At 41.8% G+C, this 18,702-nt stretch overlaps 2 protein-coding genes across 2 annotated transcripts in view; one reads left to right on the top strand and one right to left on the bottom strand.

Moving 5' to 3' along the window:
- Positions 1-3,727, top strand: part of PLAT (plasminogen activator, tissue type) — a 16,011-nt gene extending 12,284 nt beyond the window's left edge. Inside the window, exons 13-14 of the mRNA XM_026082896.1 lie at positions 1,397-1,545; positions 2,380-3,727. Of these exons, the coding sequence (XP_025938681.1) occupies positions 1,397-1,545; positions 2,380-2,538 (308 nt within the window). The 3' untranslated portion in view covers positions 2,539-3,727. The remainder of the gene's footprint in view (positions 1-1,396; positions 1,546-2,379) is intronic.
- A 2,827-nt stretch (positions 3,728-6,554) lies between these two features.
- Positions 6,555-14,412, bottom strand: AP3M2 (adaptor related protein complex 3 subunit mu 2). Its single transcript, XM_026082897.1, has 8 exons — positions 14,060-14,412; positions 12,781-12,952; positions 12,134-12,271; positions 11,505-11,590; positions 10,837-10,970; positions 9,768-9,975; positions 8,663-8,807; positions 6,555-8,240 (listed from the first exon to the last, which is right to left on the bottom strand). Exons 1-8 carry the CDS (start codon positions 14,330-14,332, stop codon positions 8,140-8,142), a joined length of 1,257 nt encoding a protein of 418 aa, XP_025938682.1. The 5' UTR covers positions 14,333-14,412; the 3' UTR covers positions 6,555-8,139.
- Positions 14,413-18,702: the final 4,290 nt, after the last annotated feature.

Genomic DNA, 18,702 nt, shown 5'->3' with positions numbered 1-18,702 from the left:
GTAATTCATGCCTCTAGCATTGCCAAATGTGTGACCCTTTAACTATTGTATGGGCCTTAATCAGCACTGCAAAAGGTATGTGCAAGTGGAACATACACAAAAGCAATTTTTGCTGTAAGTTATTTCACCCATCTGAGGTCTGTCAGCTGCATGGGCTAGCAGAGTCTTCCTTGACACTCTCCAATAGTGGAAAGATTGCAGATGGCATAATGGCTAAGGAAGAGGCACACTTTTGCTGTACTATGTTTAGGTTTTGTCATTCTGATGGAAATCCATTTCTGTCAAGATTTACTACACTATACAATTGCAGATTGTTGCATTATTCTAAAAGATACATAAGCTGTGCAGCAATTGGCAAAGAAAAGCTAAAGAAGTAACAATCCCAATTATATATGAAGAGGCCAACTAACTTTTTTAAATGAGCTAATTAAAAAAAAAACAAAATCAAGAAACAAATAGGAACAAAATCCATTTGAAAGTACACACAGGCTGACCTATATAAAGAAGAAAGCACTGTTACATTCTGCTTATTTCTTTTTATTCTCTTTAAATTGTAAACTCTTGGAGGCAAGGACTTTGATTGTGAAGCATCCATCAGAAAACACAGACCTAATCATGATTTGAACACCTTTCAGGTTTTTGGAACAGACTTGAAGATTAACATTAAATGTAGCATAAATTGTTTTTAAAGTGTTGAAAGTGGCTAATCCTCAGCATTGCTTACAGTGAATGCATGATAAACTATTTGAGAGGGGAAGGATGCTGCAATTATAATTCAAAAGTAGAGAGAAAAACAACAATCCTGCCAACTTTCAACTTTGTGCAGCTGCGCAGGAAAATAAAGCCAAACTCCCCCCACCCCCAAAAAAACATTCCATTCCAACATAGCACAAGATTGCATTCCTGTCCAGTTACACAGTATTGTGTACAACGAGACTTTGGTATACACAGAATATCTGTTTTTGTTAGAGCAAGTCTAATACTAAAGGTGGGATCCCTTTTCATAGAGTTTGTGATTTTCAGAGGCATTTCCCGTGACTTTATTTAGATTGCTTGAACTGTGCAAAGAAGTGTTGTCCATCCAAGAAACCCACTATTCTGTAATTCGCAGCCTGCAAAAGCCTCTGAAACATTTAAGCTTGTGCAGTTTGGACAGTGTAGCTAATTTAAAGAAGCAATGCTCTCTTTCAACTATATTTCAAGTTGTTCTCAACTAACAAAGCAGAACCCCCAAGGATTAAAAAGACCCTTTAGAAAGGAAATATGAGTTGCTTTCCCCCTGCCCTGCCCCAATCCCCACCCAGCTACTTGTGTGTCCTCTCCCCTAAACCATCAACAGAAAAACAGAAACTGAACTGCAAAATTCAAATATGCGTATATTAAATTTCCCTTCCAGTTTCTCCCTTTTATTCAGACCATTTGAAGGAAGGCCATGTCAGATTGTTTCCAGCCAGTAGGTGTACAACACAGCATCTAGACAACCGGACAGTTACAGACAATATGTTATGTGCAGGAGACACAAGACACCTTGATGATGCCTGCAAGGTAAACCCAATTCTGTTTCTCTTTTCTTGCTAATTCTAGCCTTGACAGTCCAAGCTAATCAAGCAAAAAGCCCTGCATCAGGCTACGTGCAAGTTCTAGTAGACTTTTGTTCAGCAGAACAGCATCAATGGCTTCTCTTTGAATTTTTTTTCCCTCTCTCCACCCCTCATAGCTGGGAAAACAGGCCACACTTAACCAAAACAAACCAGGACAATACAGACTGAAAATCTCAAATATAGGAAATACCACAGAACTGAGTAGGAAACTCCACCTCGTGAGGGCTTCCTAATATTTTCTCTTAGTGAGCATATCAAACAGACAGCAGGAGATTCTATAAGAGGAAGGGGGTGCTGCCGTATTGAAAAGCAAAGAACTGAACAATCTGTGACATGAGAAACAGAAGGGCACACATTCTCTTGTAATACCTAAAACAAAGATCCACATTTTTTCAGTTTCAACAGCTCTTTAATAACCATACTTTCCTATTACTTACAGCAGTATAAAGCATTCTGGACCTTTAGAGTTTAAACAAGAATATTCGTCTTTTTGCTCCTAACAACAATGCCTCATCTACATTTCATAAGTGAGCACCAGGCAAAGCTAGAAATTGATTGTTTTGGTTCTCTCCCCTGATATTGGAGGGGAACACTGATAGATTCTGTCTGGAATGCAAAAGTGCTGTTATCAACAGCACTGGAAACATGGTGTCTCTTGATGCATGAGCATACCACATAAGGTATTTATCTAGACACTGTAGAGATATCTAGAGCACCATTAGAGCCAGTGAGAAAAGGAAACAACAGAGATTCTTACTAACCTGCTGCTTCTCTGTAGGGTGACTCTGGAGGGCCTCTGGTCTGTATGAAGGATGATCGCATGTATCTAATCGGGATCATCAGCTGGGGAATAGGCTGTGGCCGCAAAGACATACCTGGCGTTTATACAAATGTGAATCGTTACCTCGACTGGATTCAGGACAACATGAAACCCTGAGGAAGAAAAACAAACTCTCYAAAGTCTCATGACTATGCCCTCAGATTCTTTCAGGGAGTTCTAAGGTTGCTGACAGGGCCTCCTGTTTGTCCAGATACTTATGACTTTCAGTAAAAAAGGCAGGCACGCCGTAATGTGTGTGCAGGGTGCACGCTCAAATTACTTGCCTTTCCTCATTACCAGTTAGCAGAATCTAAGTCTCCCATCCTGTCCTATCCCCCTTACCTCACAAGCTTTTTCCTGTCATCAAACCACATGGTACAATTAAAAATAAATTTTGGCCTGAGAGAATAAACCAAGAGAGAATGCCATGCATCCAGTGAGCAGCTATGTTGTTTTGGGAATGTGGGTGAACTGAAGGCAAAAGTGGACACATTTAGTTTCTTGAAACTTTTTCTCCCTCTCTAGAGCAGAAGAGGCAAAACTTGAACGCTGTGAAGCGCGTTCAGAAACGCACAGGCATAGGTCTTCCAGAACATGGCCCTAGGGCAGAAATGGACATATTTCACAAAGAGAATTGGTTATTATTTAAATTCATTCCCACAAAACCCTTTCCCACCCCCTCATCTCCTTGGGCAGAAAGGCTATTTTTTTCTAGCACTTAAGGCAGGGGACAGAGAACTTTCTCCCTTTGGACAAGGGGCTAAAAACTGTCTCATATGCAACAACAACATGAACACATTAAGAAATATGCAATGGGAAGACATGTATTTTCTCACCCAAAACACAGCTATCTGCAGTGAGGAGAACCCTTCAAAAGCGTCCCAAGTTTGAGCCTTCATTTTGTCTGGGCTTGTTCTAGCTTGGGCTGTTTATCTTTGGGTCTCACAGAGCAAAAAGAACACATTTGTCTGATGTCCGTTTCACAGACATACTGCAAGGCCGCTTTTGTAGAAAAAAGTTTTTATCTATTTATCTACACAGTTCTGAAAGATGATTTTATACTATGCAGATATTTTAAGCTTTCTGTGCTTGTTTTGTTGTTGGGTTTTATTTTTCTTCTTGTTTAATAGTAAAGTTTCTACCACCGCAAGAACAACTGACAGGTCTAAACTTGTCCACCAAAACATCAAAATCTACATTCACCCACTAACTTTAGATCTGTAATTTTCCTAATACAGCAATGGATTTGTTAATAAAAGTGCTATTTCTTATTTGGCTGTAAATTTGGAAGACATTCCAATCTGGATTAGGCTTGTTCTTATGCCATTCTACTTTGGTTATTTAGGGTGGTTTCAGCTTGACTCCAATAGGAATAGCAAAGCCGTATGCCTGGGCTGGCAATTTCCATATCAATACACCACTTGCTTTTTCGGTTTGGAACTGATTCATTAACGGAGTCTGAGCTTAAGCTCTCTCAGCAAATATGGGCTAGCATGCCTGTTAGGATATTTTATTCTTCCAGTTGCTTTTCCTCCTGACAGGAACTAAATATTTAAATAAATATGGAATAGGAAAAACTCATAATAGTGGCTCTATCTGCGAAAAGTCAACACAGTTTTGACTATTACATTTCCATGTATTATCATGTGATATGATAAAGCAAAGGCTCTTTAGTGCAGCAGAGCAGAACAGAGCAGAACAAAGGGCCAGCGTAATGACAGCATTAAATCCAATAAATCGTAGATTTACATGCACAACTAAAGATCAAGTCAAATTATACACAGCTGGATTTATCCTTTAACAGGAAACAGGACAGGCATAACCAAGACACCATTAACCAGAATCTCAATAATTAATATTGAACAAACAATGCTTACTTCCATTGCAATTGCCATGCAATGCTAAGTGGTGTTTAGAAACCCACTAAGAGTTAGGCCTCTTAAAAGATTCTCTCTTGTCCAATTATTTTATAAAGTAAGAAAAAGCAGGTGTGACTACCATTTTGCAAAGGGAAAAGCTGACACTAAGGCTACAAAAGGAATTTAGCTTCAGTATCAATCACCCATCTTAGTTGGAAAGCTGGTCTATTTGTGAAACTCGATACATAAGTGTTTACTCTCACAGTTTTAAGAAGCTCTCCAATGATCTACTAGCATAGTCTTTAATCAAACAGAGAAGCTTATACAATAAATATGTGAAAGGGATTTGGCAAGGCTTCTCATCGCTTCCTCAAATGGTTACTGTAAATATCAACTTTAAATCTTCTAGGAAGTGGTCTATGTCTTTCTATCTACCAGCTTGTAAATGGGCCTCAGAGGTCATCCACAATGTCCTCAAACAAACCTTGGTATAAGTCGCCTAAGCTTCAGCAATGAGTCCTGTAGTCCAGCCAGGAGAAAGGGGAAGAAGACATTTATATACAAGGTATAGCTTTTTTAATTGCTTTTAAGTATTAATCTTAAGAAAATGACAGCTTAAATTTCCATTCCTCTCCCCTAAACCCATTTCCACGCATTGCTGTACCTCACTATCCTGGCATTCACAAGCCTGTCAAATAATTGCACCCTGTAAAACACCCAAGACTGTTTCAAAAAGTAACAGATAGATGCCCTCACGAATGCAACTTTTGTTCCAAAATTCAGACAGTCCATTAAAAAAAAGTTATTTGAGCTAGATGCTATCTAATGGTCAGCAGTAAAATGTAACTGAACCACACCTGCTACATGCTCTTTTAGAAAAATATATTTTATAGAAATGTTATTACAGAGAACATGGGGCTCAAAATAAATGTTTTGCATCACAGCCATTACTAGTTCCTTGTTCTATAAATTACTGATTTGAAAATACCCTGACATGAAATATCCAGGGTTACAGCAAATGGAGTTATACAAGCCTTAGCTGCCATCTCTGCACAGTCTGTATCCTGGTCTGTCTGCTGTGACATCTTCTCCATGACTGACTTAAGTATGGGCCAGAATCCACTCCAAATTTTTCCAAACACCTCCTTATCCCCTGTTTTATAATAGATTCCTAAACCGGGAGATTTACCAAATCCCGGTTCAATAACTAGAATTCATGCTCTTCAGAGTTACTTTAACTTCTTGCGTTTCACTTCTTAAAAGTTGCTGGCATCTAGCTCTAGCATATTTGACTAATCTTGAAAGCAGTACCCGTTTATCTGGCTTGTTTATTCACTACACCCTTCCCCCCCCCAACTAATGAAAATCCTCAAGTCTGTTTCTATCTCTACCACATCAGCTTTTCCTCTTCTCATCCTGTTTTTTCCCTATTTGTCCTTTTCCAGCACAGCACAGAGACACCATTTTGAGACCAGGTCTACAGCAGTGATGACTGCCTTTTGCCAGCCTCACCTATCAGCTCTCTTCTCACTTTGCAGATAGCTGATAAGGCCACATCCAAACTCTTTCAGAACCTACATGTCGACACCTGCATTTATTGCAACTGAAGTACCCAGCTGTACCTCACATCTCCCTCCAAAAAATCCTTAAATCAAGTTCCACCAAGTTATCTCACTGAAATTGCCCCCTACTCTTCCCTTCTGTTCTGCTTCATCTTTCATTCTGTGGGAATTTGCAGCCATTTCAGATTGAGATTTAGAAAGCTTATCATAAGGGCCAGACATCCTTATGCACATAAAAAGCCCTTCAAAATTTTGAGTAATGTGAATCACCTCTGCAGGAAAAAGTTATTTAAAAAAAAAAAAAAAAAAAAAAAGCAAAGCTACAGAGCCAAAGGACAATATCAGTACCTGAGGAGCTGGAAGGTAAGGAGGTGTTTCTCTGTCTTCATAATTAAAGCACAGCCCTTAGCCTGCTACTAAAAACCCTACCTAACAAACAAGAGTGGTTCATCTACGTTTCTAAAGACAGTTTCACAGAAGTTCTAGGGAGAGTTCAGAATTGCTTTTGGGATCATTAAAAATTATTCCAAGAAAACAATTTTAGTTTTTCCAGACAGGAAATTATCCCCAAACTTACAATTGAAATTGTATAACCATGTTCATCTCCCTAAGGCACCCACTATTCAAAGTTCAGTTGGCATGTTTTACCTTTATCCTTGAATACCAACTGTGCATCTTGCAAACCCCACACAAATCACTGAAATGACACAGATGACAGGTAAAAATGAATTTTATTGATGCCCTGGTCAAAGGTTATATTTGCACTGAACATGCTCAGCACTACGGCCACCTGCAGTGGCATTCATCAGTTGCACTGGAACCTGCAATTACAGAAATGAGATGCAACTCACCCGCTGCAAATATCCATCACGCCCAAACCAGAATAGGTACTATCCTTCATGTTGTTCTGTTCACAAGCACAGACTGCACATGCTGGACTCCACAGCCACCTCACAGATGCTGCAGTCCCATGCACAGCAGTTTATGGACAGGTTCGGCTACCACAGAAATAAATACATCGGCATCTAGTGGCCAAAAAGCACATTACAGACAATATGGAACAGCACATATGCCTTTCATTTCATGTTTATGCTGTACAGAGAGATGTAGCACAGACAGAGATGGGCAGATGCAGCAGCATCTCCTACAGAAGAGCTGGCCCCAGAGAAAAATCCAATGCAAGCTAAAATTCACCTGCACAGCAGCTGATTGAGATAGGAACTGGAATGAGGTAGGACAGCCAAAAACACCACATAGGTACCAGGACACAATTATCTCATATAAAGACATCAGTGAGCAGAAGAACAGCAGTATCACCTTCATTCCTAATAGGAAGGCAGAGGCAAAAAGAGGTTCTGACAAGTTACTAGGATTGTGATCATCTACCTCATTCAGCTGCCTCAGCTTCAGTTTCCATCAGAGTGCTATGATTCCACACATGTTCTTATACAGCCTCTGGCTCTTCCCCGACCCCCCCAAAGAAGCTACGAGAAACCCTACCTCCAAATAACAAGCAAAAAATAAGAGAGGCAGAGTTGCATTCAGAGATCATCACCCAGCAGTTACAAGAAAATTTGTGCTTCTGCTGGCTCTTCATAGCATACCATACTAAGGTTTTGATGAGTTTCCAGTCTGTCCCCAGAGACACTTAATTCAAGTTATTTAATGACAAAGAGGGCTTCTGAAATTTCCAGACATTCATTCTTCCCTTCCTTCCTCCATGGCACCACATACAAACTCAGACTTAACTTCCCATTCTGTGTAGGACAATCTACCTTTCCACTTCTTCAGGCTCTTCGAGGCAGAACAGCCAGCTGACCTCTCTACCTGCAATAACTATAGCTCTCCAAACACCCAGTGAGGGAGAGGAGCAGATGCCACACCATCACACTGGAGTTGAGCTTTATGGAAATTCAACTGTGTGTCATCTACAATGGGATAAAAGCCAACCAAAACAAAGGGAACAGGAGATATAAGCAGAATAAATCCCTAGAATTTCCTTTAAGACAGCAAGGTGAAGGTGATACAGGCTTACATATCTGACTCACTAATCCCAAGGAACCTGAATACCTCTCCCATCTGCCTTTGCTCTGAGTACTTCGGATGCAGTTAGGGATGAGAAGGTTTCAGGTCAGCCCTACTCTTCCCTGCTCCCCAGCACCCCAAGCACTGGCTCTCCAGCAGATGCTAGTACAGGTAAGGGGGCAACCCTAAATGCGTGATGGTGGGGAGAGGCTGCATCCAACAGCTAGGGATAGGAGAAACAGGAAAGTGTTCTTCCTCACTATCAGGCTCCTCTAGGTTCGGACTTGGAACTTGCCAGCCTTAGTCATGTATTTTATCCCCTTGAAGGGCTTGTACTTCTCCCCATACATGTCCAAGCGATTCACCTTCAGTCCTAAAGGCAAACAAAGACAGTGTGAGACTGAGTGCTGCCACAGACAAAGCTAATAGGCCTTCAGAATAAAGGAGGAGAAAACCATACTAAAGGCGCAAAAGGCATAGGGGAAGTTTTAGCAAGCAGGAAATAGAATAGAGGAAAGCTGGCAAATGCAAGTTGTCAGTAGCATTCTTTACAAACACACCCCTACCCTAAAAATTCTTTATAGGGCTGTAAGCAAGAAATCCAAGAGGGAATGGGTAGGCTGTTTTACAAAGCAACAGAGAGAACAACAAATCTGTATATGGTTCTTTCATTTGATGAACACGTTTCAGATAGAATGTACTTCAGAGGGCATGCAGAGCTWTGTCAGCTACCTGGTCAATCAGCACATGGACACAACACAAAACATTCACCTTCTTCACCTAACAATCACTTACCAGATATAGCCAGTTGCTGAATTTTAAACTGCAAGTTAATTGTGGGGTTCTCATCAGGTTTGGATGCCCCAGCTTGCAGGCTCATGGTCCCTTTCAAGCTTGGCAGCTTCTGGGGGTTTATTTTCCCAACATCCCATGAGAGCAACTTCATGGAACAGAAAACGCAGCAGTGAAACACAGAAACATAGTAACACCCTCTAGAAAGAAGTGACCTTCCAATAACAGCTTTTAACATTTCTCTAAGCAAAAAGTCTTTGTCTCAGCATCTTCCCCTCCATATTGGATACACAGCACCCTTTCCTTCTCTCAGTCAAGTCTGGGGTCCTCTGCTTCAGACASAGTACAGGCTTAAGGAGCAGCTGTCTCAGACTCCTTTGTTCTCCCTCTCTCTTTCTGTGAGACTCCCCCAAAACCTATCATGAAGAACATTCCCACTACTTGGCTACAGGCTCCATTTCCTATGGATAACAGTGGTATAAATAATGCAGAACCTCCTGCTTTCCAAGGGGCTGAAGCTGTGTAGCTTGAGGCTCTACTACGAGGCTCTACACCATCTGATTTAAGTTTGCAGTTAAAAACAAAACAAAAAAACAGAAGACAACAACAACAAAAAAACACCCAAAAAGTGAACTCAGGGAGAAAAAACAAACTAAAACCCACTAACAAACCCAAATCTTCACTGCTTGCAAAGAACAAAATTTAACATGCAATACTAGGCATCAGAACTAGATGTGCAGAAATCTGTAAAGCATCCCCCAGATGAATGCTGCATCATGCAACAGCAGTCCTTGTAATTTCTGTGCTCTCCAAGCAACCACACCTACAATCCACTTGGACACTGAGCTATAGGCTGTTGGGCTTGAGACAACTTCTAGCATGCAAGTCTCCTGAATCTAGAGGTATATGAAGTTCTGACCCCAAGAAAAGATATTGCCTTCAAAGGCTCAAAGTTCAGAGAAAGCAGGTAAGCATGAACAGCTCAACCTCATATTGCTGAAAAGGTGTAAAAAAAAAAAAACAAAAAAAAACAACAAAAAAAAAACCAAAAAAACAACACCAACCAACCAACCAAAAAAACCCACCTCATTTCCCTCTTTCCTCTCACCTTTGTAACTGGATCAAAGATATGTGTTCCTTGTGACGGTGTGAGGCTCATGTTTAAGACACCTTTTGGCATCTGGCTAGCAACCATCACTCCCTCTATCGTCTTCCCCATAGTCTGCTTTGGCCCCACAGTGATCTCAAAGCGTCCCAATGAGCTGCCATCACGGAAGCTGATGTTGTGTTTAACATAGACAGGAATTGCCACAAGACTAGAATAAAAGACAAGAACAGACAGTCCTTGTCAATCTCTCCTTTCATCTTCACTTTTCCTGATGCAGTCCTTGCCACGTTCCACACTGAAAATTGTGCACAACAGTCTCCCTAAAAGGAGAAAGGTAACCTATGCAGGTTTTATTTGCTGAATCACAGAACAGAGTCAGAATCCTGATCTCAAGTGTTAAATACACCTTTTTAGCATGGTTTCCATATCTTAATTTTCTACTTCCCATCACAGGAAGGCTAAGGACTTGTAGTAGAGTAGGAGACTTGAGCAAAAGATGGGGAATCTTCTTGCATGTCACAACCAAACTGGTAAGTAGCTCCAGACAGGACATGTGTTTGCTTACAATTGGAGATATATATAATTTTTTTTTGACTCCTTTTCACCTACTTGAGATACACCTGACAAAGTCTAACAAAATGCTTTAGCATCTACAACCCAAACCACTACTGGGTAGCCTGCTTCCAGAAAAAAGTGCAACCAATTGGCAAAAAGTTATAGTTCTATTAAGAGAGACATCAAAAAATAACTGGATTACAGAATTACCTTGTTTTACCATTAAAAAAATTTGTAAGCACAGAAAAATCAGCAGGTTGGTAACTCCCTACTGCCTAATTCATCCCTGCCTTAATTTGTTCATCTGCTATTGGTCTTCAAATTGATGGGAAAAATTACAGAATCACTGCTCCAAACAAGAAGAGAAAACACATTTTTAAAAAGAAAAAGTGAAAGTTATCATGCACTTCTACTTCACTTGGCAAAGCAAGCCACCTAACTTTTACTAGCAATTCCTTCTTTTCCCAGCCAAGATCAAAATTATAGAATTTGCAGCACTAAATTCACCACTTACTTCTGAGCACTGACATGGTAGGAGAGCAAGCGAAAATTTCCATCAGGTGGAATGAAGGAAAGTATTCGCTCTGATTCCCAGCGCTTAAAACGCACACATGGATGAAAACTGACATCATCCAACAATCGGGGGTTCTGAAATAAGAGAAAGTCAAAGTTGAACAAAGCAGTATTACTTACAATAATCTCTTCTCCTCAGCCTTCCATCCATGAATTGCATACCATTCAATACCCTCTATCTAGTTGAAGATGCCCACATTCAGATATGTTAAGCTATTTGATGCCGTCACATCTGTGCAATAGCTGTACTCAAAATACTCTATCATATTTTAACAAATTTAGTCATGTCAAATAATCACATTGATGAATACTCATGAAAAGATGGTCCTCTAGCACATCTGCATAAAGCATCACTTTATATCAGAAATTTATCACAACACATAAACAGTACTTTTAACAAAGCATCCCATAATAAAACCCTTGGGCTCGAAGTTGTTCAAGTTCACTATGAGCCTCCATTGTCAGTTCTTTCTTCCTTTGGTATATCCAGGTTCTGATCTACTGGAATGTATCCCAGTGAGACGAAGATCCTAGTAGCAGGACTGGGAAAAGCTGTTAAAGATATCTGAGTAAAGACACAGCATATAACGCCCCTTCCTTGAGCTTTACCATAAAGGAGAGGGTAAGGTCTGGCATCCCAGTCAGCTTGACACAAGCATCAATCACCCCTTGGATTTCAGCAGTAATTGTGGAACCTGCAAAAATAAACAAAGGAGGTTATATGAACCTGAACCAAACTCATCACGGCATGAAAGAGATACCAAGGGGGAGGGAGGGAATCTAACACCTTTATGAAATATCATGGCTCATTATGTTGGCTGCTCAATATATTTTTCACTCCCAATCACTTGTAGAGAAGATGCATACAAATAACCATTGTCATCAGCAACATCCATTTTGATTACCAATGACCATGGCTCTTAACTATAACAAGACTAGGAAGCACTGAAACTAAGAGAATAGCCCCAGCAGGCACAATTTCCACTCACCTTCTATATTCCAATATAGAATTGCATACAAGATCTCATGGATGGTCAAAGGTAAAGGACAAAGTCAATTGCTTGATGCTTCACTAACACATTTGATTAAACAGCACCTACAGGTTGGTAAGACTCCAGAGTAAGAACAGGAATAGAACTTCCCACATTTGAGGAGAGAGCAACTCTTTGGCAAACCTTCTCTTTTCAAGCACTATCAGGACATGCTACTCTAGTCTTAGCCAGAGGCAATTTCCATACCTGATTTGTCAATGATTGCATCTATCTCTTCAATCACATCAAAATATGCTTCATTGTTGGTATATTTCACACCAGTACGTCTCCAAGGCACCACTGATAGCTGTCCAGTGGGGAGCTGGTCACCCACATTTGTGCTTCCTGGAAAAGGAAAGGTGATCAGAAAACCCACAAGTGTCAGCCAATCCGCCAGAAGTTGTCCCTGGCCTCATTTAACTAAGCTGTAATTAATTCCTGAGAATCTCCTTTGCAGAAGAGCAGTTACTCTTCCAGACTCATTGTCTATATTCTACAATTTCCATCTCTCCTACATCTGACTTCAGAACACACCCCAGTGAAGCACAGGATAGAGTTACTTAAACAAAACAAACACAAAACAAAAACAGAATCCCACTCATCCAGGAAGTCGCATTGTGGCTATAAATAAATATGTAGTCTGTGTACTCTGTCTTTTTTGTTAAAAAAAAAAATGCAAATGGTACTGGAACTGAGACAAGTCTAAGAGCAAAGCACTGTCACAGACCTCCCAAGATATAGGTGTATTGGAGTTCAGAGGCTATCGGGCAACACAAATTCTCTTCTTAACCCGTACCCAGATTTACTTCTGCAGGAATACTGTCCCAGCTTATCTGCTTTTTGTTTCCCTGTACCTGTGATAGTGTTGACAACTGTTCGCAGGATAGTGGGAGGTTTTATCAGCTCCTTGAGAATATTAGATTCCGTTGCCAATGGAAAGCCATTGTCCAGCATTTCCTCCAGCACCTCATAAACCACCACAACATTGTCCTTGATCATCACCTCTGAACAGACACCAAAATAATCCTGTGCAAAAGAAACAATTACTCAGCAACTTCTAGAAGCTGAAGATAAGAGAGTCTTACTGATCATTTAGTTCAGTGTYCTGCTACACAGGAATAAACCAAGCCTCCTTTCAGAGGAGGTGAAACAACACAAACTCCATGTATCTATGGAAGCCCATTGGACAGACTGAGCACTCCAACAGATGTACACTGTTCTAAGCATATTTCCACCACTGCCCCAGCAAGCTGGCAAATTAGTTCATCATGACATGCTCCTATTTTCTCTCTATAAAAAGGGACTCTCTCTTACAGAGAAGAGACTTTTTAAAATTAGCACTTAAGAAGTGGTTCAATTGCAACTGATTAAGCAGCAGTATTAATACAAAAAGCATATTTCCTTCAGCCGTTACTCTGACTTGTGTATGGTGATGCATTTCATGCACATAACTCAGAACCTACATTCATGTGCCTGACTAGCACATGGAAGCAAAGCTCACACGATACTCGTTTGACCAAAGCCCCACATTTCCTATATTCTGGCAGGCTGTTGGTCACAAGACACTTTGCATCCAGACTACACAACCATGCCAACAGCAGAAAGAAAACAGACGTCTTCACTGCTTCCCCAAACTGACCTGCAATCGTGTCAAGATGACATAGAGGGGAATGTGGTTGCTCTGAGGCAACTCTTGTGACTCACTTCTCTAGGAAAAGAGTTATGCTTGCAAGATAAATTGTCACTAACTGACTAAAGCACATGGCTATGAATCCTGCACTCCTGGAGAAAACAAGTCTAGCTTGGTCTTGGTCTTAGTTCACAAGTGCTGGAGAGACAAGGCTGAGAAACAAACCTAAGTCTTGGTTGCTGAAAGCTGCTGTGAGCACAAGCTGATCCTGCATCCATCGTTCCCTCAGGACCCACTCTAGATCCTCTCACGTGGAGGATCAGAGTTATAAGCAATGGAAAAAAGAGGAAACTAAATGCCAGTAATGCGAAAGGCTCCCCTTTCACCTGTTCTCCTTTGCAAAAGACCCCCCAACACTGCAGCCACCTGGGGYTTTTCCCTTTCCAGAACCGCCTCAACGCACCCGCCCGTCAGCCAGAGCGCCGCGGGGCCCGCGGCCGCACCTGGAAGGTGTCGACGACGCGGTGCAGGAACTCGATGACGAAGAGCGGCGGCACCTCGGTCTGGATGACGGCCACGAAGAAGATCTTGTGGCGGTAGACGCTGAGGAGGTAGTGGTGCGGCGTGGGGATCACCGGCGGCACGTTCTCCGCCTCCGAGGCCCTCTCCTGCGCCTCGAAGAAATAGTCGCAGACGGAGCGGCTGACGACGCTCTTCCAGTGCTTCTCCAGGAAGATGTCCCCCGAGGCGTTGATCAGGAACAGGCTGTGGATCATGATGATGGCGGCGGCGCGCGGAGAGGAAGTAGGAGCGGCAACAGCAACCAAATCTCACGCCTGCGCCCCGCCCCGCCCGCTGCAAGCCCCACCCCGCAGCGCGCGGATTGGCAGCGCGCGGATTGGCAGCGCGGAAAAACTTCCCCAGCCCTCTGGGGGCGGGCGTTGGCAGCGAGCATTCTGATTGGGTGGCCCACTAACAGAGGCTTCCGATAGGCCGAGGAGAGGCGCGCGAGTGATGACGCATGCAGACGGACACACTAGTCTCAGCCTCGACTGGAGAAGCGGCCAGACCGTGCTCGAGACAGGCCCTAGAGCGCGCCCAGCAACGCCCCAACTGCCGAGGCCGAGCTGCCGGAAGGGGCGGACCGAGCCCAAGCGCGCGCGCCCGGAACCCCGCCGCCACGCCCAGGAGCAGCACACGTCACCCACCCCGCCCGGTGGCGCCCCGGGAGGAGTCCGCCTTCGCTCTGCGCCTTCCAAAACCTGCTGCAGCTAGTTAGGCTGAACTACGCTGAATGCATCGGTATCAGAATTTGACCCCTCAATGTGTCTTTACCTTTTTTATGGTGAACATATTAGTACGGTCTACGAAGCACGTTTAGTAACCCAGTTTCTGCAGTGAGGAGCAGCCAGCCAAATGCTTTTCACTCCACTGTTTTGCTGTTTTTTTCACCACAGAGTCATACCAGTACTGAAAAGACAATCCAGCTGGCATGAAAAACAATCGTCATGCAAAATGCATATAAACTCTATACCAAGTGGCTTCTTTCCATAATTCGAAGAGGTTTATCACATGTACACCTAGCAGATCTACAGGCTTCTGAGTACGGCAAGGCCATTAGCAGTAATTTTCCCATTTTATTACTCTGGAGGGAACAGTCGTAAATACAAGAGTAACAGAAAAGGAGCCCTTTCTATTCCATGAAGTAAACTATCTATCATACAACCTTTATTAAATGTGAAGGAAGCTGACAGCCTACTGGTTAGGACAGCTGCATAAGCATCTGAAGACTTGGGTCTGAGTTTCCACTCCTGACTTTTATTCATGACTGGGGGCAAATCATTTAGGCGGTTTTATCACCGAGTTCAGAAAATGAGTAAGCTGGCTGGCTGGATTATGTCAGAATGCAAAAAAATGCACAGTTTAAAGTTTATGTTTTATTTTGTATTTATATGTTGTAACTATTTTTCCCAAGAAATGTTTTTTTTTTGGTTGGTTTACGCTGACATTACCTTTTATTACCACTGTATGCATACATCCTTATTTAAGGTATTAGATGATTCAACATGCGCCAGATCAGATTTTTACTATGACAGAAAATAATGAAGGAGAAATGACCTATTTACTAATTCACCTTTAACAGTCATGAATTGTATCAAATGCATTTTTTAAAATATWACAGCAAATACTGTTTTTAAATGTCTTTAATTCAAGTTAAAGTAATGGCTTATAAATTTAAGATCAGCATAGGGATAACAGACATTCAATTATGACAGTATTTGAAATTTAAAATAATTATTATTTTTAAATCATCATTTTACTTTTAACAAAAAGGTATTGTAAGGATTACTACACTAGGCTATGAGGCACTTGGAGAGTGTACTAACGGGAGCCATATAGGTATGGTAGACAGGAAGCAGCAACACAGTTAAATTGACCAACAGCATAGGTAATTTTTTTGTTCATATGCATATAAAACCTTTATACATATACAAGGTTCTCTGAGAAGCTCAAACTTTTCTATTTTAAACCTGGAAATTAAAAACTGCAGTCAGGGGTATCTATTTCTTTTCTGTCTCATGAAATGCTATTCATGTTTGACTGTATTACACATTGCTTAAAAACTGCCTTTCCTTCTGATTGCTTGCATTCCTCATCAAAACTGTGAGTATTTACTCAGTTCATGATGTTGTTGATTCTGTATTTTTCCTCTGGTAACATCAGGTTTTTTAGTCATCAGGAATTTAGTACTGATGCAAGAGCAACCATAGAGCAATAAATTATTTGTGCACACCGAAGGAAAAGGTTGTTGAGGGAAGAGGGGGAACACATTTTTCTTCAAAATCCTACAGATTTATGAAAAAGTAATCATGAGAGATACTTTGTCAAAATCCTTTGAGCAGTTCTGACCTTTAAAGAGTTCCTGTGTAGCTGGGACACTACTCTGAAATTTAAACTTTTCCAAAAATTTTCCAGTATTTTACTGGCAACTGCAGAGAGTAATTTGCAGTTATACAGCTGTTTACTCCTGCAGAAATGCCGCCTGTCTGCTTCCAAACCGTTAGCACAAAGATCGTGTTTTGTTCTGAAAGTGAATAAATGCTTTTCTCTGCAGTGGCTCAGGAGCTTATACAAACTGGAAACTAAAAGGAGAACTTTGCAGATGATGTTGCCAGAACAGAATTTTGTACTGCTGGATAACTTGGTGACAGCCTGAAAACAGCTCAGTATACTTCACTTCAGGTACACAACCCCCCAGGGAAGCTTAGGCACAGTCAAAGAGCCATGTTACAAAATGGTGTTGCCAAACTGTGCACTGTCTTTATGATAAAACAATTCCTTACCATCTGTAGTTTGCCATATGCAGGAATTCTGATGATTTAACTGTCAGCCTGTGCTGTGAAAATAAAAACAGAGGGTAGAAGAAAACAGGCCATTTTTTTATTTCTAAAATACTGCACAACATCTATTGATTTTGCAAGGGTGCTAATAATAACCTACTGCAAATTTTGAGACAGCAGTCTATAGGCTGATGCTCTGTTCAAGGAACACAGAAAGTTTGGTTTCACTGTTATGTACTGAATCTCCGCAGCACTTGGTATGCTTACTCACATTGTCTTCTGTATAAGTTACGTTTATATCTTCATGAGCTTTTATGAATTTAGCATCACAGCCTCATAATTTAAGGTCCTAGAAGCCATGCAGCACTGAACTTTGAAGGCTTGGGAAGAGGTGGGAGAGAAGAATTTGTAGCGAGAAGCCAACTCTGGAAGGGGAGGCCAGACCTCTCCCGTCCACAGGGCAGAAACAGAACTAGTTGTATGGTATCTAGTACAGTAGCACTTCAAAGTCAATTGCTACCYGAATGGTTCAAGCAGTAAGTGACTGAAAACGATTACTTTCTTACTGAAAAAATCTATTGTGTCAAAATGTCAAAAGAGTTCCTCTTGCTCAACAAAGAAATTTCTCACTAAACAAGTTTATCAATTCTGTCTCCAAAATGTTTTTTTTCTTTTATAAAAAGGGAAGCTAACATGAAATTTTATACAATACTTCTCCTGTAAGTCAGTGCTGAAAACTGCCTTTCTAATGTGCATGTGCAAAACTAAAACAGAGCTAGAAAGAAAGGCTAAAGACTTGCACACAAGACATAACCATACAGTATGGATAACCAAATGGAATTATTTTAATCAAATATTATGTAGGAGACAATGCTCTAATTTAAAGTGTTAGAGTTTGTGAATTTCTGTCTGCTTTTGACACATGCTTGATCAATGTAATATATGCTCAAAGCAGCAGAAAATCACCCTGTTCTATAAATTAACCAATGAAGGTGAGCCTTTGCGTTCAGACACTGACTTCAGTGACAAACAGCCAGCTTTGTGGAGCCTATTGCACAACCAAGACAAAATATGTAGCTAGGTCCCAAGTTATTTCAGTGTAGAACAGCTAATGTTCTGGCAGTGTATTTTCACACTACAAACTGGAAAGTATCTCAAAAGAGTATGTTATATCAGAGATAATGTCAGAAAGTTAAGCAAATTACTTTACAAAGATACCTAAATATAGAGCAGCCTCTAAAGATACGCGGGTGTAACTACTACTTTACACCTTCTCAAGCAAAGCAGAGGTTTGCTGCTGTGCATGACCTACCTTCGGGCCGCCGAACGCGGCCCCCATCCGAAGCTGCAGCCTCCTGCAGCTGTTCACCGCGGGCCGCGGCGCTGCGCACCGGCTCCTGCGGCAGGGACGGGCGGAGGGCGCGGGGAGCCGCCGTTTGAGAGCATATCGCGGGCCCTAACGAGGCCCCCTTCAGAGGAAAAAACTCCCTAAAAACAGACGAGGAGTCCCGGCAGCAGAGAGGTGCAGGACAGGCGGAAACACCTTCCGAGCTAAATGGTACCATTATTTCAGGATACCACATCACTTCAGAATCTTGAAGTCAGAAAAAACAGAATTACTGCTCCACGTACATGCTTAATTAAGCCTGGGAGATGAGTTTCCTAGTTTACAGATTGCAGTCATCTATCACTAGAGTACGGTCACTAGCCCAAACCCTCCCGCCGCCCCGTGATTCCCGCGCGGTCGCCGGCGCTGGACAGCCCCACCTCACGGCTCTGCCAGCGGCCTCACCGAGCGCCGCCGC

Source organism: Apteryx rowi, unplaced genomic scaffold, assembly GCF_003343035.1.
Source record: "Apteryx rowi isolate R43461 unplaced genomic scaffold, aptRow1 scaffold_597, whole genome shotgun sequence".
NCBI lineage: Eukaryota > Metazoa > Chordata > Aves > Apterygiformes > Apterygidae > Apteryx > Apteryx rowi.
The sequence above is the reverse complement of the archived record's forward strand: the minus strand, read 5'-3'. Positions and strand labels throughout refer to the sequence as shown.

What these genes read in the sequence shown, in the direction of transcription:
- AP3M2 (XM_026082897.1), bottom strand. Translation starts at nt 14,332, where the DNA reads ATGATCCACAGCCTGTTCCTGATCAACGCCTCGGGGGACATCTTCCTG. An exon ending in AGTTGTCAACACTATCACAG is followed by an intron (nt 12,272 to 12,780) that starts GTACAGGGAAAC and finishes TTCCTTTTCCAG; the next exon opens with GAAGCACAAATGTGGGTGAC. An exon ending in TACCATGTCAGTGCTCAGAA is followed by an intron (nt 9,976 to 10,836) that starts GTAAGTGGTGAA and finishes CTTTTATTCTAG; the next exon opens with TCTTGTGGCAATTCCTGTCT.